The following is a 25,386-nucleotide window of genomic DNA, read 5'->3' as shown; positions in this document are numbered from 1 at the left end:
AAAATCTTGCCCGTTTCTAATCAATTTGCTACAAAGTAGCTAACTTGATTCGCACAAATGCTAATCATAGATTTTGCTTCTTTTTACTTCTCACATGGACAATTTTATGTACCTTTGGTTTTGCTTATGTCTGATGAGAGGAATCTATTCTCTTTATTTCTTAACTCTCATTACACAATGGTTTTGAACCCTTTGATTTTGCAGTGTACACGTTGTTCGTTCAGATGAGGTTACATGACAGCTTTTAACATAAAGATACTTGTATCAGAGGGATGGTAGTGATGGAAGGCAAATTTAGTACTTTTTAGTTAAAAATGATATTTATTAGTACCATACATGATATGGTATAAAGAAATATTTTTTAATTCGCTTTGACTTTAATGTATCTTAATATGATATTCCAGGCTGTATGTTGTTCTGATGGGGTACATTGCTGTCCAAGTGGTACAACTTGTGATACTGCTGCTGGCAAGTGTAATAAACAAGATGGCAGTTATATTTTTATGTCTAAAAAAATAGCAGCTAAGCCTGTTGCGGTCAAAGATGTTGTCTGTCCTGGTGGAACATCTCAATGTCCAGATAGTACAACATGTTGTAAACTGTCTTCTGGTCAATATGGATGCTGTCCACTTCCAAGTGTAAGTATATTTTCAGACAACAGCATTAATCTTTAATGTTTAATGTCTTTTGCTCTCATGTTGTCCAAATTAAGACTAATTGACTGTGAGCACACATCATCCTTGAAACAGATTTAGCAGCTCATCGGATGAAGTGATTGACATTTTGTTGATAAACTAAAACTTTTGTCATTTTCTGCATCAGGCTGTATGCTGTACTGATGGGGTACATTGCTGTCCAAGTGATACAACCTGTGATACTTCTGCGGGCAAGTGCAATAAACAAGATGGCAGTCATGTTTTGATGTCTGAGAAAATAGCAGCTAAATCTGTTTCAGTAGCAGATGTTGTCTGTCCTGATGGAACCTTGAAATGTCCTGTTGGTACGACATGTTGTAAAATGACAAGCGGTCAGTACGGATGCTGTGCAATCCCTGATGTACGTTTGCCTTTTCATCATTTTACCTATTTAAGTCAAGACTCTTTATTTTCCCTAGTTTTGATCACCCAGAACCTCCTAGTCTTCATCATATGGAGGGCCTAGACCAGTTGTTGACACAAGATAATATCAGACAGGTGATCAATCACATAAATCACCAAATTCCCATTTACGCGTGGACAATAGGACTTTTTAGCTAAAGTCAAGAAAAAGTTGGTTCCCTTTTCAAAATAAATCACAGCAATTTTACAATAAAAAAAAGTGTTCGGATGTTGGAACAGGTAATGCAGATAGATTTGTCTGACATGTCAATTGTTCAAAATGGGCATCGTAATGTGGTTTTATCCCTTATAAAAAATTCTCTCTAACTAAATATAGTAGATTTCACACATGGTGACACAACAAGACAGGACAATTCATCCAGCCTTATAGTTATTTTTTGCCTAGCCAGCACATATCACCATGTCCTTATGACCACTTCCTATTCAGAATCTAAAATGATTGATCTTAATAAAAATATAACTAGTTATAGGTATATTTTCATATTTGGGGGGGTTGGGTGGTCAAGTGGTTTAACATTTGTGCATGAAATCAAAAGGTCTGTCGTTGAGTGAAGTGGTTTCGATTCCCTGCCTGGCTGTGACAAGGAGCAGGGTTGCCCGTCCAACTTTGTGGGTTTTCTCAGGTTCTCTGGTTTTCTCCCACTGCTAAAGACCACTGCGCGCAAGCAAATTATTGCAATAAAATCAAACCATAATATTAGTCCCAAATTGACCTAGTTTTTGTCGAGTGGATATTAAACCCCATATCTCTCTCTTTCTCTATTTTCATATTTAAGATTTTTCTGTATATCTACATTTTAATGTCATATTTTGATGTTTTCCCCAGTCAGCATCCATTGTCAACACTTTCCAGTTCATCAGGCTATTTTTGAACAGACAATTAAATGAAAATATACCTAGTTAAATTAGGAATTAGTAAACATGATAAAGTCTTTTGGTGGTTTTTTTTGGTTATGGATGGGGGTTGGGTCGGTGGCCGAATAGTTAATGCATGCGTGTTGGATTTTAAGTGTGTTGTTTTGATTCCTCGCTGGTTCGCGACAGGGAGTAGGCCGGGTAGTCTGTTCAAACTCATGGGTTTTCCCCGGGTCCTCTGGTTTCCTCTCACTGCTAAAGACCCCGACACGCTTGCAAACTAATGAAATATAATTAAACCATATTTAATCCCGAAATGACCCAGTTTGTGACGTGTAGATGTTAAACCCCATTTCTCGCTCTGTCTTTCTGTTAAGGAAACAGAATATGTCAAACATAATGTTCTGTAATGTTTGTGTCTATCCAAATTCCCTGAATTTCTTGCAGGTTTCAGAGTTGGCAGCTATTGACGTTGAAAAGAGATTATGTAGAGAAACAGAGACATTATTAAAATAATAACAATTGATTCACAAAAAAAGAGTTCAGAGTGTAGAGCTATTTTACTTCTGTTCTATTTTTGGATCTTTAATATTTCATACTATTTGGTCTTATTTTTTGGACAGTTTAAAAATTTGTATATTCTTAAGTTGTAGTAAAATCTTCTAAAACTAGAGCAGTTGTGATTGCCCAACTGCACTTCTTTGGTTCTGAATTGATAAGGACAGCTGGAAATGAAACGGGTTTAACATCTTACTTTTCTGCAAACAATGTGAATCTTAATACATCTTATATATTATTCTAGGCTGTATGTTGTTCTGATGGGGTACATTGCTGTCCAAGTGGTACTACTTGTGATACTGCTGCTGGCAAGTGTAATAAACAAGATGGCAGTTATGTTTTCATGTCTAAGAAAATAGCAGCTAAACCTGTTACTGTAGAAGATGTTGTCTGTCCTGGTGGAACATCTCAATGTCCAGATAGTACAACATGTTGTAAACTGTCTTCTGGACAATATGGATGCTGTCCACTTCCTAGTGTAAGTATTATTTATATCACTTTTACTTTCTGTATTACTCAGATGGCGAACTTTACTCAGTTTATATACATGTATATGTATATACATATAATTATGTATATATAGATTAGACTTGGAAGCCAAAGCTACTGCTCACAAGTCAAGCTTGGGCCAATGAATCCAGCCCATTAGCCTAAATACAAACATACAAATGCCGCTTGAACTCCACAAATGAAAATTTGAATAAGTTGTCCTAGAGAAGGTAAGCACACAAATCTATCAATAGCTAGACTTTGAGCACATAAGCTACTGGCTGGAAAGAACACCATGGGATCAAAGATATTGAAAGTTCTATAAAGCATATCCATATGTATCTCAATTCATTGTATATGATATTCCAGGCTGTATGTTGTTCTGATGGGGTACATTGCTGTCCAAGTGGTACAACTTGTGATACATCTGCTGGCAAGTGCAATAAACAAGATGGTAGCCATGTTTTGATGTCTAAGAAAATAGCAGCTAAACCTGTTGCAGTGAAAGATGTTGTTTGTCCTGGTGGAACATCACAATGTCCAGACAGTACAACATGTTGTAAACTGTCTTCTGGACAATATGGATGCTGTCCACTTCCTAGTGTAAGTATTATTTATATCGCTTTTACTTCTGTATTACTCAGATGGTGAGCTATTTGTCTTACGTGACACAAGTAACTACCAGTAGCCAAATGTATGTACTGCTTAGACTTGGAAGCCACAACTACTGCTCACAAGGCAATCTCGGACCAAGGACTCGGGACATTGGCCTAAATCTTGAACTCCTCAAATGAGAATTGAAATAAGGTGTTCTAGAAAAGGTAAGAAGCATACAAACCAGGGATCTTAATTGGCTGTTTTTTGTCGGCTTTAGCCGATGGAAAGTCCAATAAAGCTGATTGGTAAAACAATGAACCGTCCACTATGGTATCATAAATCAATCTACTTTCGGCTAAATTACAACGGGTTAATTATTACTTGTTAATTAAGTAGTCAATCAACTTGCTTGTCAGCTACAATAACAACCATACCTTAGGGAGAATCGGCGTGGTTCATAATCCGAGTAATTAGCACGAGTAACGGTAATTTTGATATTCCGGTAAAAAAAACAAAACAAGCTTGCTGATTATTCATAACAGATCCAATAAGTTGCCTTTAAGGAAATAAGCCATGTGACAATCGAAGGAAGATGATCTCGTCATGGATTGTGCACCTATTGCATGCCTTCAACGCTCCGTATGAATTCCAGGTGTACCGGTAGATATTAAAATAATAATTGGGTCATAATTTAATGGTTTCAATGACCAGCTGATTATAATCCTCGGATGAAAAACCGAATACACCAAGAAACTGTCATTAATAATATATTAAGATTCTCCAATGCTGATTTAGGTCAATAAACCAGCAATGCTAGTTTTACTTTTAAATAGCGTTTACCATTATGATTTTTTATTTTATACACATGCTGACAGATCGTAATCCTTAAAATGTTTTCATTATATTATTGAAAGCTATGTGGCATAGTTGTATAGAATCTAATTTTAAAGCCATTTCAGTTATGGTTTGTCACGTGATCCCTGTGGTGTGTCTATCATGGACGAATGAATAAAAACAGTCATTTGCAAGTTACATGATAGAAAAAAATCCCTACAAATTGTGTATCAGCTTATATCCATCAAAAAAAAAATTGAATACAGTAATTTATTCAGAAATATTACTGACAATAATTTCAAGCCGATACGTGAATTAAATATGGAAAATATTCCGAAAGGTGTACCTGTTTGTCGTTATTTTTGTGGTAATTACATGTAGTAGAATACGATATTTCTCATAACAAATTATCAAGAATTATTTTTGTAATATATACGATATTTCTCATAACAAATTATCAAGAATTATTTTTGTAATATATACGATATTTCTCATAACAAATTATCAAGAATTAGTTTTGTTGAAGTCTGGTTATAATAAAGGGAATGGAAGCTTAAAATTTTAAAACCCAGTTCCTATCAGAACCTCATTTGACCCGATTCTGGGCCCGGTTCCTAGAGAATTCTTAAAGTAAGCACAAAGTCATGCTTCACTTTTTCTTACGTAAGAAACTTATAAAAATACCGTCCCTAGAAAATTCTAAAGACCATTCTTACGAAAGCACAAGTCAAGTATAAGTCTAAGCACATTGTGACTGGTAAAGTTTACCATAAACTGAGACTATGGTGCTCTTTAATGTCATAAAAACAACTTTGGTATGCGAATTACGTCTTAAATTTGTCATCTGCTTCATTGCCGTCATATATATATATATATGGTTCATTTCGATGCATTTGACATGTCCCCTATTCACATATAAAATGTGCCACAAGATAAAAAAAACGCAGACACATACTAACTAAATAATTGTGAGAGCGCCTGATCTTAAAGTAGCCCGTGTGTTTGTAGCCTATTGTTTACTAATTGGCAAATAAATAAAATGGTTTCAGGGTAGGCCTAGAAGCGAAATTTTCTATAGCATTCTTAATTTGAAATTTCTTCTGGAGAAGGATTTTCTCTCTCTTGTAATTGTCTCTTTGGTATCAAAAGGTGTCATAAATGACGTCGAATAACTCTACGGTCAGCCATCGTTTTGAAGCAGAAACAGATTTAAGGTTGGTAAGCAAGCCGTATACCTTGCTTGGGACTTGTGCTTAGATTGACTATGATTAAGAACAAAGTTGTGCTTAAGTTTTTTCTTGGAACGCATAATAACGTTCTTGTGCTTACAATGAGGTCTACTTAAAATCTAAGCACAAGAACGTTCTTAAGAATTTTCTGGGAACACAAAATAAGGTAAGTTTACTTAAATGTAAAGTCTACTTAAATCTAAGCACAAGAACGTGCTTAAGAATTTCTAGGAATCCGGCCCTGGCCGGTTCGTTTCAAAATGGATTAAGGACACTGACACAAACCTATCAATAGCCAAAGAAACTTAAAATTGGATCAGATTTTGAGCATCTAAGCTACTGGCTGGAAAAGCACCTTGGGGCCAAAGATATTGAAAGTCCTATAAAACATGTCCACAACTGAATATCATATGTATCTTAATTCATTGTATATGACATTCCAGGCTGTATGTTGTTCTGATGGGGTACATTGCTGTCCAAGTGGTACAACTTGTGATACATCTGCTGGCAAGTGTAATAAACAAGATGGCAGTCAAGTTTTCATGTCTAAGAAAATAGCAGCTAAACCTGTTACTGTAGAAGACGTTGTCTGTCCTGGTGGAACATCTCAATGTCCAGATAGTACAACATGTTGTAAATTGTCTTCTGGTCAATATGGATGCTGTCCACTTCCTAGTGTAAGTATTATTTATATGGCTTTTAATTTCTGTATTACTCAGATGGTGAGCTATCGGTCTTACATGTGACACAAGTAACTACCAGTAGCCAAATGTATGTACTGCTTAGACTCGGAAGCCACAACTACTGCTCACAAGTAGGGGTGATGATTTTCCGTGATCGCGGAAAAAACACGGAAATCGCGGAATTGTTCACTCAAAACGGAATTTGAAATCTCACACGGAAAAAGACGGAAAAGCCGATATTTGCTGATACTAAACACAAACTCAAAACAATTTTGCAGTTATCCAAGTATTTCATCTTTTTATTCATAAAAATCGGAAATATTGAATGATATCGCTTGGTTTTGTTACTGTCTATTTTAGTATTTAGCTACTTTCATTTCATCATTTAGGAATCATAATTTTAATCGAAACGAAAACCTGTCTTTCATGTATCCCTGTATAAAATTACTCTGTAGTTTAACTTGAATTAAACATTGTAATGTATATATATGTCTAAAAAAAAACTTCTGTCACTTCATAAAAATAAAAATCATTTCATTTACTTCTTATTTTACTGCCGGGCTCGTGACTCGTGTTTATCCGCATTAACCACGTGACATCAGAAATATACCGTAGCCAGTCCTTATTCTCGAAGAAACGGTAGTAACTACAAAGATGTCTGGATAAATCGCGACTACAACTAGCAGCTGAGAAAAATGGCTTCGTCTGCTAAAAAGATGAAACGAGCTCACAAGATGTAATTTTCTGTTATTTAATTCGGGAAACAGGTTTAAAGAACAACTAGTCATTGAACATTACAAGTCATTCAACATTTGTTATCATTGGTTTAAAATGATCCGTTTTGTAATAAAAGGCATTTTAAGATGTTTTATTCATTTATTCATAAAATAACATTTTATCTCGAAAAAACGGAATATGGTCAGCTCTGAAACGGAAAATAACGGAATTAAAAGTACTTAAAACGGAATTTGCTATTTTCTGAAACGGAAAATCATCACCCCTACACAAAGCAATCTCGGACCAAGGACTCAGGGCCATTGGCCTAAATCTTGAACTACTCAAATGAGAATTGAAATAAGGTTTTCTAGAAAAGGTAAGAAGCACACAAACATATCAATAGCCAGAGGGACTTAAAATTGAATCGATCTTTGAGCACCTAAGCTACCAACTGGAAGGTCACTGTGGGGCCAAAGATATTGAAAGCCCTATAAGTTTATCCACAACTTTTTATCATGTGCATCTTAACCTTACATGCCTAGTCTTGCAATTTTGAGAGAGGCCCAAAGTGCTTGAGAATTACCAATCTCACAATTTTGCAAGAGGTAAAAATGACCGAAAATTCCTTACTCGTATTTTTGCGAGCTATGAAAGATGACCAAGTATTTCCAATCTCGCATTTTGGCAAGAGATGTACCTGCCTCAGATCTTTGTTCCATGTAAAAAACCTGTTCCGCATTTTAGTGTGACTCCACTATGACAGAGAGAGAGAAATGGGGTTTAACGTCCACTCGACACAAACTAGGTCAGTTTGGGACTAGCATATGGTTTAATTTTATTTCAATAATTCGCTTGGGCATAGTGGTCTTTAGCAGTGGGAGGAAACCGGAGGTCCCAGGGTAAACCCACGAGGTTGGACAGGTGACCCTACTCCTTGTCACGTACAATTGAAACCCCACCAGCTGACTCAATGACAGACTTTATGATACAGCGCACGCTAACCATTCAGCCATCCATCCCCCACCCTCTATGACACTCTTCGGTTCACATGCTTTCCAATGATCTATAGATAACGCAGTGCTTCAACAGTACATATGTATCTTAATTCATTGTATATGATATTATAGGCTGTGTGTTGTTCTGATGGGGTACATTGCTGTCCAAGTGGTACAACCTGTGATACTGCTGCTGGCAAGTGTAATAAACAAGATGGCAGTCAAGTTTTCATGTCTAAGAAAATAGCAGCTAAACCTGTTACTGTAGAAGATGTTGTCTGTCCTGGTGGAACATCTCAATGTCCAGATAGTACAACATGTTGTAAATTGTCTTCTGGTCAATATGGATGCTGTCCACTTCCTAGTGTAAGTATTATTTATATGGCTTTTAATTTCTGTATTACTCAGATGGTGAGCTATCGGTCTTACATGTGACACAAGTAACTACCAGTAGCCAAATGTATGTACTGCTTAGACTTGGAAGCCACAACTACTGCTCACAAGGCAATCTCAGACCAAGGACTCAAGACCATTGGCCTCAAATGAGAATTAGAATAAGGTGCTCTGAAAAAGGTAAGAAGCGCATAAACCTATCAATAGCCAGAGGGACTTAAACTTGGATCGGATTTTGAGCTCCTAAGCTACTGGCTGGAAGAGCAGCTTGGAGCCAGAGATATTGAAAGCCCTATAAAGCATATTCACAAAGGAATATTATGTGTATCTTATTATTATTTCATTGTATATAATATTCCAGGCTGTATGTTGTTCTGATGGGGTACATTGCTGTCCAAGTGGTACAACTTGTGATACTGCGGCTGGCAAGTGTAATAAACAAGATGGCAGTCAAGTTTTCATGTCTAAGAAAATAGCAGCTAAACCTGTTACTGTAGAAGATGTTGTCTGTCCTGGTGGAACATCTCAATGTCCAGATAGTACAACATGTTGTAAACTGTCTTCTGGACAATATGGATGCTGTCCACTTCCTAGTGTAAGTATTATTTATATCACTTTTACTTTCTGTATTACTCAGATGGTGACCTACTGGTCTTGCATGTGACATGAATCACTACCAATAGCCAGAGGAACTTAAAATTGGATTGGACTTTGAGGACCTAAGATATTGAGGTCACAATTTTCATCTGATTTCGATGAAACTTGAAATGAATGTTTATAACCCAAAGGTCTTGGTTCCTTTCGGACCGTAACTACCTGAATTATGGCCCCTGATTTTACAAAAGATCGCATTTTAACTTGTGGTCCCTCTAGAGGTCACAATTATTATCCGATTTAAAAAAATGTTTGAATATAAAAGCCTTACTCTATAATGTCGTTGATTTCAAATTTCGTTAAAATCGGACGAAATCTGCCAGACAAAATCGCCGTTCCTTGTATGCAAATAGTATAAAATATGGTATATCAAGGTTGTGGAACCTCTAGAGGCCACATTTTTAATCCGATTTTGATGAAACTTTTAATTTATGTTTATATCACAAAGATCTTGTTTCTTTTCGATAATCGCGCATATCCGAACGAACTTCCTGGATTATGCCCCCCCCCCCCCCATTGTTCAAAAAATCACATTTTTAGCATGTGAACCTGCTAGAAGTCACAATGGTTTAAGTATATCACCGTTACACATCAATGAAGATTGAGTTCATAAAAATCTGACCAGAACTGACGGACAAAATGGCCGTTCCTTGTACGCGAATAGTGTAAAAGTATGTAATGCCACGGTTGTGGACACTATCCGATTTTGATGAAATGTATGTTTATAATCCACAGATCTTGGTTCCTTTCCAAATTTGCTCATACCGTAAATTCCTTGATGGTACGAAAATTCTGATTTTTTGCCTGTGGCTGTGGATCCCTCTAGAGGTCACAATTTTTGTCCGATTTTGAAAAACATTTAAATTTATTACACCCTACACCAAAACTGCCTGACAAAATGGCTGCTCCTTGTACACAAATAGTGTAAAAATATGTCATACCAAGGTTTTGGACCCGCTAGAAATCACAAATGTTATCAGATTTTGATGAAACTTAAAATATATGTTGATGTCCCAAAGATCTCAGTTCCTTTCACTATTTGCACATATAAGACTGTAACTTCCTGGATTATAGCCCCTGATTGTTAAATAAATTGCTTCTTTTTTTTTGAGCTTGTTCTCTGTCGATATCTTGCAAAGTGCGGGGGTATCTTGCATGGCAACTGCTTGTTTATATCACTTTTACTTTATACTACTATGATAGTGAGTTATCAGTCTTACATGTGACATGAGTCACTACCAGTAGCCAAATGTATATACAGTTTAGACTTGGAAGCCAAAGCTTGGACCAAGGACTCCAGCCCATAGGCCTGAATACAAACATAAAACAGCTACTTAAACTCCCCAGATAAGAATTGGTATAAGGTGTTCTAGAGAAGGTAAACATACAAACCTGTCAATAACTAGAGAGACTTAAAATTGGATAGGATTTTGAGCACCTAAGCTACTGACCAGAAGACCACCTATAAAGTATAGCCACCTTTTATATGATATTCCAGGCTGTATGTTGTTCTGATGGGGTACATTGCTGTCCAAGTGGTACAACTTGTGATACTGCTGCTGGCAAGTGTAATAAACAAGATGGCAGTTATGTTTTTATGTCTAAGAAAATAGCAGCTAAGCCTGTTTCTGTTGAAAAGGTAAATTAGTTTATTTTCGAGTGAGTTTAAATGTGTTAGTTTGAAGGATGAATAATAGACATGCTAAAGGTGTAAAACTTTGTTATTGGTTTCATTGATATGATATACCATAATTGAAAAAATAATCCCTAGTTCAAAATATGAAAAAAAATTATGAAAAAGATGTTCTTGGGCTAAATTTTAACGGCAAAATTAAATATTTCTTACCAGTTTGTATTTAATTGGAATTAATAAGAGTATTTCATATCACTTTAAATATAATTGAAATGAATAAGAATATTTCAGGTCAGTTTAAATTTTTTGGAAATGAATAAGAATATTTTGTATCAGTTTAAATTTAATTGAAATTAATAATAAATTTAGTTGAAATGAATAAGAACATTTCTTATGGGTTTGAATTTAGTTGAAATAAAAAGAATATTAGGTCCTTTGAAATATACAATAATGTCTGAAATAAATGTAATATGGATTATGACATGTTTCACTAAAACAATCCTAGATGTATGTAAAACTAAATTATTGATGTATGCCTTAGCGATATTAAACATACATGTACATTATGCAAGAGCTAAATCTGCCTATTGCAGGTCATTCTTTAGACCTGAAATGTTATCTAAATTATTAATTAGACATTGAATAACTTATCCAGACCATAATCAACTCTCGATGTCAACGCAATATTTATTGGATTATGATCCGATTTGCTGCTCAACTTTCATTCATGATTTAATCATGAAATAGATAATCGAGACTATGTTTTTTATCGTACCGAGAATAGGCCGTAAATTCAATTGCTTAATTCTCGGTTCATAGTGGAAATTTTCAGCAAATTGCCTTTACATTATATAGGTTTTTTTTAACTATTATAGTGAGAACTGCCAGCTCTTTATCTAATCTCCCATAGTCTATCTTTAATATTTCCTTAGTTTCTAGTAACTGTCACTCATTTTTTTAAAGGAGTAAATAATTCATTCATATTTTTCATACTAAAAAGAAAAGCTCATATTCACTTATATCTGTATTTCAGCAATCTTCGTCAATCTCAGTCAAAGACTCATTCACTGATATAGATCATCTTAAGGGGATTTATGGTGTAATGTGTCCTGATGGTCATTCCCAGTGTCCAAATGATAATACATGTTGTAAATTATTTAGTGGAGACTATGGATGCTGCCCATTACCTGATGTAAGTATAGTGATAGTAAATCAAGACTTGGCTTATAGGGAGTAAAACACATTAACTTATATTAGTACCTGATGTAAGTATAGTGATGGTAAATCAAGACTTGGCTTATAGGGAGTAAAACACATTAACTTACATTAGTACCCACAACAGATCTTGTGTAACTTTTGACCACACTATATAGATACCAACTCCTATAATTTCACAAGCCATCTGTTTCTAGCACAAATACATTCATATCACAAATTATTCCGCCTATCTTAAGCAAATCTCCAAAATAATTTTCAAAACATAACTTTTGTTTGATTTATTTTTTTATGCTGTTGATTGGATGGAGGGGCAAATTCCCCTCGTGAGCATAGAGGGGAGGGGGGGGGGGGCTCCCTCAGAAAACAGAGGACAGGCAGGCAATTTTGTTAGGAAGTTGATATTCGTTGGATTGCCTTTCAAACCCCTAAATTTTTAGACCAGGAAATGGTCCCCAAGCGCTACTCATCTTCTTGGAGGTGACACATTTAAGTACAATCGAAATGAAACTTGGCACATTTGTTCCTTGTACAATTGCACATCAATTGACAGACTTTGATTTTTAAAATGAATGTCACAATTCCAAGGCTACATAGACATCATGTACTCGATTCCTGGTCCAAATAATATGCTCATACTTTTGCCATTGACATTTATTTTTTAGTTGCTGGTATTGTACAGACAATACAGTTTGCTTACTACTTTTATTTCACATCAAGTTTAAGACCTGTAATTTCATTATTTAATATTTAATTATATTTCTAGGCTACATGTTGTTCAGATGAAGAACATTGTTGTCCACGAGGTATGACCTGTGATACAACTAAAAGTCAGTGTGATAGTAATGGTATAAAAGTTTCGATATTTAAAAAATCACCAGCTAAATTAAAAGTAAGTTCTGGTATTTGAGTTCATGTAAACTGTAAAAGTGAATTAGACAACGACACTTCTTGATAACACCATATAAACTTTATTTTCCTGAACAGGTCGAGAGCCAGTCACAGGCTGCTCTCTCACAAGATCATGGGCCGGGTACTTTCTCAGACACTTATTAATATTCATTACATGTATTATTCATCATCTCCATTAACTCTGGATATAATTTTGTTTAAATTGTTTGATGAATCTGAGCAGACTTTAGCTTTCAGGTGCGCATAAAGAATAACAAAACCGGTCAGCAAAGTGGGATACATTGGTACTGGATTGTCATATGACAAAATGTTTGAATAGCAAATTTAAATTAAGACTGTGTCTTAGAAAATCATGGGATAGAACATGTATGGAATTTCATTTTGAACATTATTAAAAAGTACATAATCAAATAAAATATTAAACTATTTTCAGATATCATGTTGTGGTAGTAGATGTTGTCCAGATGGTTATTTATGTAGTGCTAGTGGTTTATGTAAGAAATTAACCAATACTGAATGGATGAAATTTAAAAATGGTTTTTAATGACTAGGAAAATTTAAATATTAAAATTTTAAGATAACAAATAAAATGTATATCCATGAGGCATAACAAATAAAATTTTCAAAATTTATGTATATTAGATTTGTCTCAACACAAACATTTATCTCAATTTAAAAATTCCAAGTAAAAGTTTTTGTCGAGTTTGTTTTTCATAGAAATATGCAAGTGTACTTATATTGTTTTACCTGAACACTTTCTGTTCAATGTGAATAGTCAGATTTATTAAATATTACCACCATTGGCATATATGTGCAATTAGACAGATGTATTTATAGATTGACCAGTCAGCGAATTCCAGACTAAAACATTGTATATCAGCATCATGCCGTCTCAGTTTGCTTCATGTCACATGCTCCACTTTATGATCATTCCTATTATACTTATATTATTAGAAATATACCCTATTATTTAGTTTTTCAGAAAATTCACATTCATGCTTCAAACCTATTTGCATATTTTAACAATAGGTCTTAATACTCCAAAGGTATTTTTGTTAAGGTATATTACAGAACTGTAAAATGATCCTTATTGTTGCTTTAAATATTTCAGAAAAAGTTCAACTTTTGATTTATACCCTTTTTGTGCATATTAAATAATTTGTTAATAGTAGAAAGAAATATCATTTTATTTTATAAGAAAAACTACAACATAGGGAGTATTACATCGTTTTCATTTAGAGTTATGTGTATTATGTATTAATGTACTTTTTTAACCATGAAAGGGAATCTTTTGTAGTCACATGGTGGTCAAATGAGTTTATTTTCTGTGGATATCATGACCTCTCATGCCAGATGAATTTGTTTGCCCTTCCAGTTCTGCCTTTTGGAACAATATGTGATATTTGATAATTGTTTTCCTTTCTTGGTTAATAATTTTGTTATGATTTAATTGTATTATTTATTTACCCATCAAACTAATCAATGTAGCATGTACATAGAGTTCAGCATACATGTGATTGTACATTTTTATAAGGATGAATAAAAATATTTTCTATGGTATAACTTTTTTTTTTTCATTTATAATGCTGCTGCTATTACATTAAAAAAGTTTTAAACAAACTAGTATGATATATTTAATTCCACACCCCTCCTTCACTAGAACTTCCATTAATCAGATACCAATTACAACAAGTACAGTATTTGGCTGTACAGGTAATAGGGTTTGGGGGTCTTGAAACCTTTCTGACCTTCAATAACAGTTTTTACTTTGGGCACTTGTAAACAAGTTTAATTTGAGTAACACACTCTATTCATCTATTTGCTGATGACGAGCAGCTTTACATTGAATTAGATGCAATTTCACATTAATGTGATAGAATATTGCGTCAAGACATACATCAATGTATGATCGCATACTTTTCAAAATTAAACCCAGACAAAACAGAGTTTCTGATAATTGGTACCAGACAGCAACATAAAATAGCTCTGATATACAAAAACATTGGTGCAGTTTTCAGTATCATGTTTTGGTCGTGAGCATTCAAATAGCAAAAATCAGACCGCAACAACATTGAACGCTTGATTGATGCTATTACTCTTATCAAAACCCGCAAACATGATCGTATTTCACCTGTTCTTAAAATAATCCACCGGCTACCAATTTAACCGTATTTAAAATAGTATCTAGGTATAGTATGGATAGTCTCAAGATACTACAAATGTTTTTTTCCAACTGAGGAGCATAAAAAAAAACGTGATCTCCAAAACAATGTCTTATTTCAAGGCTAAAAATGTTGAAATTGATGGTTGCCAAGGCAACAAAAACTGTAACGGTCACTTTGGCTGAATTTAAAAAATGGCACCGACCGATTCCGAAAAGTTTAGGTCATAACGAACATTTTAGTATACGGTGCCAAGCGGTTACCAATAAAAAAAAATTCAATATACATAACCCTATACAGACTATATGTTGATATACACGTATCATTATTATATTAATACCTGAGAGAGAAAAGATAGAGCCCTGGGATATGCGAAATATGCTCACGCGGGAAATGTTCATGGGGTTAATAATAATTGCCGCGCTTCGACCTCTAGCTGGCCGGTCACCTCTGGCTTGCGGTTGTGGTTTCGATCCCTATTGTGAGCGTATGTGGCTTGGAGATAGGGGCGCCTTCTCAACCTCGTGGGTTTCCTCCGGGTGCTCCGGTTTCCTCCCACAGGAAAGACGCGTGCGCTAAGATAATAAAATTGAAAAATAAGACTTGTCTGCGATATCAATCTCGGTGGAAGCGGACGTTAAACACTAAGAACAACAACAACAATTCTTAGGAAGAGAATGACGTTTTCAGAAGTTAGATGCTCTGCCTAGAGCTAGTTCAGTGAATTAAGGGAAACCGAAAGACATTTTAATTTTGAGTTCAAAGTTTTATAACTGCTTGTAAATATGTACATGTATTCTGCTTAATATAAAAACATATGTTTGAAGAACAGCGTGTTCCTGGATTGTTAACCACAGTGAAGTAATATGGAGTCCGTGGGAATGTTCATTAAAATTTGCAGACCACAATTGAAACAAGGTGAAGCAAAGAATCAACGGCTGTGACGAAGGACATTGCTATACCTATTCTTCTTGTCATTTTGCAGTGTTACAATCTGCTGTGTTACAAATGATCTTGCGGACCTAACTATATTGTAAAGAATCAACTGAATTTCAATTTACTTGTAGTGCAAAGAACTTGTTCAAATTCGATATAATAGTCTTAGTAATGAAGAACTCGTGTACACCACTATTTATAGACATTACGTGGCGTTATTTCCGATGAAACCAAACTACTGGGATTAAACAACATTGTAAATATACGCAGTATGGTTGTCAGGTTACGGGGGTTCTTTACTCGTGAACCCTGAGTGGTAGTTTTTCACTTAAAAGAAGTTTTAACCAATTTTTGTTCATACATTGTATATTTATTGACGGGGTTAGAAAACAAAAAGTTAAAATACTATATATACACAAATCAAATAAACATTAAAATATCACAATTATTTCTATTGTATTAAATATTCGGAACATCCAATGGGTGAAGTTTTGTACTCAGTGGTAGGTGGTTTCTTCTTCTTTCATTTTCGGCTTCTAATGCTTGATGATAAAATCCATAATAATCCCCTCGGGAGTTCCGAGCTAAAGGCGCAGAGTTGTCCATGGTTGTCCATGTTCTCTGAGATGCGGTATTTCCGGGCATATCTGGTAGATTGCGTGTATACCCAAACAATCTCAATTCTGGAACTCCTGATGGTGCCAACCCCACATCTTTGTGAAAATATCCTGGAAAATATTGTGGATTTGTAATTGATTAAAAACAATTAAACAAGACTTCCGAGTCATCACACCTTATATAAATAAGCACTTTATTGATGGAATTTTATAACAATCCGAAATTAAATTACGTAAAGATAGGCCCGGTATCTGTCTAAAACTTCAGGTTTGTCCAGAGATTTACGACCGTACGCCACCGGTCTCATTCTAATACAGCCTTTTTTTTAAAAAAAAAACAAAACCCAAAAACATGGATTTACGTGGGTATAACGTGGTTGGTTAACTTAATTATAATTTTACAAAAATACAATTTGTTATTCCTGGAAGGAATTGCGCTGAATGCTATCGAATATGTTGTCTATATATAGGTGTCGCAACTCCATTGCTCGCGTTGAGTAACCCTAATATTAAATTTCATTTTTATTTCAAAATTTGGTGTGTTATTTCTTTCTTTTTTTCTTTTTTGGAGATAATGTGATGTGTTCTCAAATAACTAATGTCTCACCTCCTGGCGTGTCTCTATTTCTGGTGAAATAAACCCACTCATCTACACTTTGAAAATCAATGGCGTCTCGTCTGGCCTCTCTGGGATAAGAACGGTAATTTGGATGATCTATCCATCGCCTTTCTGACGGTACATAATGAGATACTCCTGGCCAGACTGTAGATTTCCAATCACCACTTAAATAATTGTTGGATGGTGTTGAATAGTGTGGTTTGGGTAATCTTTGTTTATAGGCGTCCATTTATATAAGCTGATTTTTTTATGGGGAAAAAAGAAAAAAATAGTTTAGAACATAAGTGATTAAGCTACATCAATAACTTCTCTATCTATGAGGAAAGGTCTACATGTAGGCTAGTGCGTCTGTCTGTTCACTGTGATCATGAGAGAAAAATGGTTCAATTTTATTTTAAAAAATTCGCTTGCGCGTAGGGGGATTTTATAGCGAGGACTACCGAGGACCCGGATAAAACCACGTACAAGCAGGAAGTCGAAACCACGCGCCACTTGACTCTATGACAGACCTTGCCACATCTTTGATTTTTTGCATTGTTATAATGTTAAATCAACCAAAATATTCTAGATAGGCCTATATATGAAATTTGATTTATAGATTTAGGCTACATATATCCTGGACTGTATAGGTTACTTCATACGGTCAATGGATAATATAAAACAATTTCGAATCGCCTAACTAAATATTCACTATAATTCAGACGAACTGTCTCTTTAAATTATTTTATCATCACGGCAACCGTAAAAATGACCGTTGTTATGGAAGCTTTTGTCCCGTTTAACCAGCAACTCTTAATTAATAACTATCTTATGAAAGCATCCTGGTCTATGTTAAAAATATTTTAGTATCATTGATGACCAAACAAAACCTCATAAACTGACCTTACGTATACGGTAGGTAATCTAAAAATAGCTTATCCAACCCGGAGAATGACAACGTGACAACAGTTTCTGTCCGCTTCACTGTTAGATTTTGACTTACAGTGAGACTGATCTAGAGGGCGCTTTCCACAGTAGTAATCGTTCGTTGCTATGTAAATAGTCGCTAGTGCTACTTATCAGATCTATTGTTTACTAATCTTTAAGATGGCTGCTCAAAGTAAGTATTATTTATTAGTTCATTATAAAATCATTAAACTTACAATTAATTGGACAGTGTTAGTATAATTAGATCTATTTTTTAAACCAAATGAATTTTATCCAGCAATAACAGTTGGAGCCTGTCATCCGTAGTCATGATCATCATGACAGCAAACGAAATAGTGGGGATTTCCCTTAACCCTACCGTCGGTTATTGGCAATTTCATTATTTTCCCCTTACAATCTATCGGTCCATCCATAATCATTGTTATCGATGAATATAAAAATATGTTAGTTGTATAGGGAAGTCATCCCATAATATGTTTTCTCTATAATTTAAAGTAGAACCGTTGACGTTTGGCAACCACACTTTGAAACTGACAAATAAATTTGATGTCTTAGAAGTTAGAAAAACATCTACAATTGAAAGCCCCAGATATTTGCATGCGAACGGGATTGGCCATTTTAGTAGGGTTCCCACATAATAAACTAGTTATATTCACTGGGCCAACATCAGCCTGTAGCCTACTGTAATACTGTAACTGGTCTGATTGTCCTAAACCATTAAAATAAAAGTATTCCCTTAATTTTCAGTGGAATCTCTCCAATCTAGTCAACAGAGTACTGCAATAGGTACGCCTTTGTATGAGCAAACACCTAGAACCTCAGAACCAAACTATCCCTTAGATGGAAAGTCATATGTCTTTACTGGACCATCTTACTATGTCCCCACCGAAAGACGATGGCTTTCTATAAACGACTACAGAGCACTGCCTATTGAAACCAGACGAGATGCCATTTTATTTGAATCTGAAAATGAATGGAGGAAGTATCAAGAGTCTCCCGGAATATGGTCGAATAGCAGTAAGCAATTTTTAAAAACAATATTTCTATGGGGAGCCTTGTTGTAGAAACACAATTTTCGGCACCGTTTAGCGAGGATTATACGGAACTGGTATCAATCATATTGATCAAAACTGTTATATCTATATAAAAAAACCCAGGATAAACAAATTTTATTTAGTATCCTATATTGCAGTATAAATTTCAAAAGCTAACATATCTATTATATTACCATAGTTCATTACTTTGAAATTTTATTTTACAGGTTTGTCTGACATTCCTGCAAAATACCCTACTTCACACACTTCAGTTCTCCTACCATATCAACGAACAGCATGGTCGCGAGGTTGGGATGGTTCGGGATTTTTCGTTCCATCAACGAATGCATGGATCCATGAACAAGTCGGTCCCAATATTCCCACTGAATCTTTATTATTTTATAATGAAGAAGACTGGATGAAATTTAAATATATGGCTGAAAATCCTGTCTTACCAAATCTTCAAAAAGAAGGAAAAATAATTATTTGATGTGTTTTCATCAGACAGAATTAACCGGTTGTTATTTTTGATTTACGAATATATTTGAAGTAATAACACCAGAAGAATGTTCATATTATCTTTAAAGTTTAATTTATATACATGTGGACAGTTGAAATATATAATGTTTATTTAAAATAGAAAAAGTCTACTTGAAAATGATTTGTAAACAAACAAATGGAAAGAACTGTTTATTAAGAGAGAGAGAAATGGGGTTTAACATCCACTAGACACAAACTAGGTCATTTCGGGATTAACACATGGTTCAATTTTATTTCATTAATTCACTTGCGCATAGATAGGGGGCTTTAGTGGGAAGAAACCGGAGAAAACCCACAAGGTTGGACAGGCGACGCTACTACTTGTCACATAAAACCAGGGAATTGAAACCATACCAGTTGACTCAATGACAGACCTTATGATACAGTGCGAATGTGCTAAACAATAGGCCATTCCCCCACCCCCAATGTTTATTGACAATGAGAACGATACTATCGAGTTATGAGTATAATGCCCCAATGTTAAATAAACTGCACCATGTTTTTTGCACAAAAGTGTCCGTACAGTACCTTAAAGTAAATTTCAACTAAATGAATTGATTCTAACCCCATTATTTCTTTGCATTTTATATAACATACATAGTTTGTTAACTATGTAACATGTCAAAGAAAGAGATCCCCTACCCTGGTATTAAAATTAAATAAATATAACCATGCATCAAACAGAAAGGACATGGAACTGCAACTGTCAGTGTGCATCTGTGGATTATTAAGTTTATGTAGATGTGTTATTGATATGAAAAGTATTTTTTTATCTATTACTTCAAGATTTTCGTCTATTTATAACAATTCCATCCACCGCTTCAAAGTTCAATTAACATGAGAGGAGTAAACAAAAATGATCAATCAGTAGATTCCTGGCAGTAGCACAACCCTGCTAGAGGGTCCACCACAAGCTAAAAATGTGGTTTCTCATACAATCAGGGGACATAATCCAAGAAGTTATGATCCAATATACACCAATATCCAAAAGATCCAAGATCTTTGGGTTATAAACATGCATTTTAAGTTTCATCAAAATCTGATAAAAAATTGTGACACCTCCAGACTGTAGACTAGAGTGTCCACAAGCTAAAACTGTGATTTTTCGTACAATCTGGGGTGATAATCCATGAATTTACGGTCCGATACATGCCAATATCGAAAGGAACTGAGATCTTTGGGAGATAAACCTTATTTCAGTTCATCAAAATCGGTTTCCGCATGTCAGTGAAGCAGGACACAGAACGATTGGATGGGAGAATAAAAAAACCCAGAGGTCCCATGTATACGTAAACAAATCTGATGAAGAGTAGAAAGAAATTCTGATCTCCAGGCAAAATTTCCCCTCACACAGTCCAACTTTCATGGGTATGTAAAAAAAAAAAAAGTAATAGGTGTGCATTGAGGACATACAGATTATTCAATTAAATAATTCAATTATTCATACATTTAGAACAGAAACCCAAAATAGTTCAACACACTTTGATCGAATTAACATATACAGGTACGATTCCTTTTAAAATTGTGTAATATGTTTCTGTGGATTAATCAGTATTTCTTTCAGTTCTTATTTGATATTATAAAAACAAGCTAAAACAAATGTTTATATTTCAAAATAATTTTATAATTCCATTTTAAAAGAATAATTTGAACACCAACATTAATACATATTCTTTATAATAATAACATATTGCATAGTACAAATATAATTCAAAGCCTTTATATCAAATTACAAAATTATTACACTTTCAATAATTTGTAGATATTTCAAAATCACAGTCATGGGTTTATAATTAGGAAGAATATAAAATCAAGTATTAATTAATATGTTTATTGCAATATCAATGGCCTCAAGAATTCTCATTCAATAACAATTGCAGAACAAGCACAAAAAGGTTTAGAAATATGTGTGATTTAAAGAGTGTGACATTAAGTAATATACTGATATTGCATGAGGACGTTAGTCCAAGTGTTGTATCACTTTTAAATCAATCAGAATATATCAATCTTTTCAGACCATCTCCTGCCTTAAAGGTTAAATCAATCTTTTGAGACCATCTCCTGCCTTAAAGGTTAAGAGCAAGGCATTAAGTAATACATTAATGAGGACGTTAGCTCAAGAGTTGTATTACCTATAGACGACTTAAAATACAGATTAGACTATCACATATCAATAATTTACCATTGGCAATACCTTTACAAAGAGCCTGTACCTTTATATGAAATAACAGTAAGCCAACAACAAGGATGACATAATATTTGTACTTAAATTATAGATACATGTAACAACCAATTTTGTAAAATCCAATACAAAATAAACCTTTGTAAAATATACGCCAAATAAAGCAGAAACATGTATAATTAGGTAACAGTTCATGGTGCTAAGTGAAAATGCACAAATAGAAAAATAATTTTGCAAACAAACCCCTTAAATAACATTATTGTTAACTCCTTAAAATTTAGTGTTAAGTGTCTAGACTCTTTTCCCAGTCCTTTTTATGGCTATTGTGATGACCAGAGGAGAGACAAATCAAAATACTTCAAGACAGAACAAGTAAAAATACACCATAGCAAAAGTTTAATGAAGATATAGACCAATATTCAGTTTCTCATCCAGTAAGTTAAATGATTATTTGTACAAAAAACCAATCACAACATGCTGTATTTATAGTCATGGAGTTATTAAAGTCAGTTATCCACAGGATAATACAACAGTAAACTACAGTGGATTTAATTTTAAAAAGTTAATTACTACATGTATTCAGTATATGGGTTTAAAATCACGGATATTCATATTATGATTCAATTCTCCATCAATATACCAGTAACATATAGTGCAGGTGAAAATAATAGTTTTAATATTTATCATTTTGTATGTTATTCATACACAGTTTCTTAAAATTATGCTAAATTCACAGTTTCTACACATAAAATGAAGAATTAAACCTTAAAAAATTATAGAATGTTGACCAAAATCAGCAATTCATAAGCTTTTCTTTAGAAAAAAATAACCAACTTTGGAGTGTTTATCAAATTCAGCAACTCCTGATTTATTTATAAAAAAAAACCCAACAAGATTTGGAATGTTGATCAAAATCAGCAATTGATAAGATTTATTTTCCTAAAAAATCACAAACTTATCAAATTTAGTGACCACACAAATATTTTGATTTTGATCATGTAAATTCTCAAACTGTAATATATCACAATTTATATAAACTTTTAATAATATCAAAGTTTTATGATTCACAATTAGATTCTGCATGTTCATTTTCCTCGAAAACACTTGCCTTTATACAACATCAAAAATATTGTTAAAATTTTTTTCTTGACAAAAATGTTAAAATTTGAAAACGTTATGCATTTCCTTTAGCCCATAAATATTGTCATGTAAACCATCATTGTCATTGGGCAGCACTTTCACATATAACATCACAGATCAGTAAACGAAAGTACATTTGATTTTTACAAAAGATGAACACAGGTTGACTGAGCTATATGTACTACTCATAGGAATGCCTTGCTTATTGATTATAATGCTTTATATAGATCATTGCTATACATCTGTTTCCTGAACTGTATTTCTATGCCGTTGATAATCTAAAAGTCCATGTTTTTCCATCATTAGCTCTAAATTTAAACGTTGTATTTCATTATCTTTTGACTGAAATAGAAAAAACAAACTTGAATGGATATAATGTAATAATATATTTAAATGATGTTACTGTGTCATCGCTATATTATCACCATGTGCAAAGAGAAAAATTGTCTTTATTATATGTCTGGTATTTATCAAGAAACCGAGAACAAAACTTGTAATATTACTCTTGAAAGTCAGTTGTATATTAAGAAACAAATTATTTTACAGTAATATCAGGAGCCATTTCCGAAAAAAAAAAAACATAATTTTTTTTTTTGATATTAATACCGAAAAAATCTGAAAAACTGTAAATACCGAAAAATAATGAAATACTGCCCCCCCCCCCCAATAATTAACCAAAAAACCTAGGCTACGCATAAAAATTGTTAGGCGGGTTATGTGTCCGGCTACCCGACATATAAAAATTGTGGGTAATTCTAGGTTTATGCATGAAAACGGTGGACACTCTAGGCGGGTAATGCATAAACATAACAGTGGTACACTCTAGGTTGGTCATGGCTCATGCTAGGTCACACATAAGACTTGTGGGGCACTGTAGGTGAGTCATGGGGTAGGGTTTGTCCTAGAACCACTTCCACAGACCCCAAGGGAGTTGACCCGTCCCAACCGGTGTTCAGTTTATTCAATTGGCTCACCCTTGGATCCATGCAAGTGACCATTAGTGTTAGAGCTCCATTATGAGTAGTAATATTTTTTGGGGCCATAAAATCTTTGCTGAAGGAGACCAAATTCATTAAATACTAACACTACATAGTAATTAAAGTATTTGACTCTATTCATCAAACAAATATAATGTCATAGTAGTAACTAACATACAAACATTATTTCTAGCAAAACAGACCCAAAAATTTAGAAAATGAAACCTGTACAGAAATTGTGATATTTAACTGTAAATTTACCTGTAAATCTAAATGTAAATGTTGGGTACTTTTACGTAATTCTTCTCGTACATCTTTAATAACGGTATCACGAAGCTGAAAATACAACCAAAAATTAAATAACAATCGTAATAGAATGCACTTGTAACATAACTAGACTTTGTTCAATTAAAATCAAACCATTCTTTATTTTATATTAAAAACCAGGAGTGGACAGATGGCAGAAAGTCTCCTATAGACTTGATAACACAACCTATTTTATTTGGATTAAAAATAAAATTGTTGACTTTATTCAATTGGATATGTTGATTTTTTTTAGAAAGAGTTATCTCAATATCTGTCTACATTTGACACCTGCAGATATTCACTGTTCAAATATTACAAAATTATGTTCAATCTTCAGACAATTTAAGGAGAAAATGAAATTCAGATAAGTACCAAACTAAATGTCATTTAATCGTATGAGCGGCTTTTGACTGTATGACGTCAGACATTGATTAATCAATCAGCGTTGGCATTTTCGTGTGGTTTACCCAGTTCCGAGCATGGGACGCCAAGAAGTCGCCATAACAGACCGTTTCATTGGCTAATCCCTCACTTCATCCAGAACACGTCAATGATAACAACTCTTCCAGATCCTAGTGTAGTAAAGACAAGTAAAATGAAATTTTGAACAATAAAAAACTAAACGAAATAGGATATGTGTTTTAATCAGATTGAATCAAATGATTCAATAATTTTGTTATGAAAGAAATTTGAATAGTTTGTGTTAATAGCAAATACAAATCTATCTTCTCCTGGTCCTTTTAAAAACATTGCATTTAACTTATGAATAAAGGATCCTAAAAGCCAATGAAATAAAAAATAAAAACAGCAAATAAAAAGATAATTATAGCTATAATGTATATGAAGAGTCACAGGGAAGAACGATCTAAGTCACTCTTTCAACGAACCCCAGTTAATGGTGCCATCTGGTAGCAAATTGTATAAGCTTTCTGTGAAACAATCAATTTCAGGTAAAAACGATAGGAGTCACATCGAACCAAGGTCCTTCTGAAATGGCCTCCTGGACAAATACAAGTCCATTGTACCCTTTATTTGACCTTAATTTGGCTGAAAAGTGAAAATCA

General features: G+C 34.1%; 3 protein-coding genes across 9 annotated transcripts in view; 2 read left to right on the top strand and 1 right to left on the bottom strand.

Moving 5' to 3' along the window:
• Positions 1 to 14,445, top strand: part of LOC126807939 (cell death abnormality protein 1) — a 30,807-nt gene extending 16,362 nt beyond the window's left edge. For 3 of the 4 annotated variants that reach the window (XM_050532820.2, XM_050532814.2, XM_050532816.2), the window contains 11 exons: positions 405 to 638; positions 823 to 1,056; positions 2,776 to 3,009; positions 3,390 to 3,623; positions 6,124 to 6,357; positions 8,208 to 8,441; positions 8,830 to 9,063; positions 10,621 to 10,761; positions 11,789 to 11,947; positions 12,737 to 12,862; positions 13,316 to 14,445. In XM_050532820.2, the coding sequence (XP_050388777.1) occupies positions 405 to 638; positions 823 to 1,056; positions 2,776 to 3,009; positions 3,390 to 3,623; positions 6,124 to 6,357; positions 8,208 to 8,441; positions 8,830 to 9,063; positions 10,621 to 10,761; positions 11,789 to 11,947; positions 12,737 to 12,862; positions 13,316 to 13,426 (2,175 nt within the window). In that variant the 3' untranslated portion in view covers positions 13,427 to 14,445. The remainder of the gene's footprint in view (positions 1 to 404; positions 639 to 822; positions 1,057 to 2,775; positions 3,010 to 3,389; positions 3,624 to 6,123; positions 6,358 to 8,207; positions 8,442 to 8,829; positions 9,064 to 10,620; positions 10,762 to 11,788; positions 11,948 to 12,736; positions 12,863 to 13,315) is intronic. The other variant, XM_050532817.2, reaches the window with a different exon arrangement.
• A 3,713-nt stretch (positions 14,446 to 18,158) lies between these two features.
• On the top strand, positions 18,159 to 19,835 carry LOC126807720 (uncharacterized). The gene is made up of 3 exons (XM_050532496.2): positions 18,159 to 18,315; positions 18,891 to 19,160; positions 19,405 to 19,835. The coding sequence occupies exons 1-3, from the start codon at positions 18,303 to 18,305 to the stop codon at positions 19,665 to 19,667; spliced, it is 546 nt and encodes a 181-aa protein (XP_050388453.1). The 5' UTR covers positions 18,159 to 18,302; the 3' UTR covers positions 19,668 to 19,835.
• A 1,509-nt stretch (positions 19,836 to 21,344) lies between these two features.
• LOC126807717 (protein ITPRID2) overlaps positions 21,345 to 25,386 on the bottom strand; it is a 47,910-nt gene continuing 43,868 nt past the window's right edge. For all 4 annotated transcript variants that reach the window (XM_050532487.2, XM_050532490.2, XM_050532488.2 and 1 more), the window contains 2 exons: positions 24,278 to 24,352; positions 21,345 to 23,381 (listed from right to left, as the gene is read on the bottom strand). In XM_050532487.2, coding sequence (XP_050388444.1) covers positions 23,274 to 23,381; positions 24,278 to 24,352 — 183 coding nt within the window. In that variant the 3' untranslated portion in view covers positions 21,345 to 23,273. The remainder of the gene's footprint in view (positions 23,382 to 24,277; positions 24,353 to 25,386) is intronic.

The sequence above is a fragment of the Patella vulgata genome, chromosome 9, assembly GCF_932274485.2.
Source record: "Patella vulgata chromosome 9, xgPatVulg1.2, whole genome shotgun sequence".
Classification (NCBI taxonomy): Eukaryota; Metazoa; Mollusca; class Gastropoda; family Patellidae; genus Patella; species Patella vulgata.
The sequence above is the reverse complement of the archived record's forward strand: the minus strand, read 5'-3'. Positions and strand labels throughout refer to the sequence as shown.

Excerpts from the sequence above, each read along its gene's own strand:
- LOC126807720 (XM_050532496.2), top strand. Across the intron at positions 19,161-19,404 it reads CGGAATATGGTCGAATAGCA|GTTTGTCTGACATTCCTGCA; the intron begins GTAAGCAATTTT and ends TTTATTTTACAG.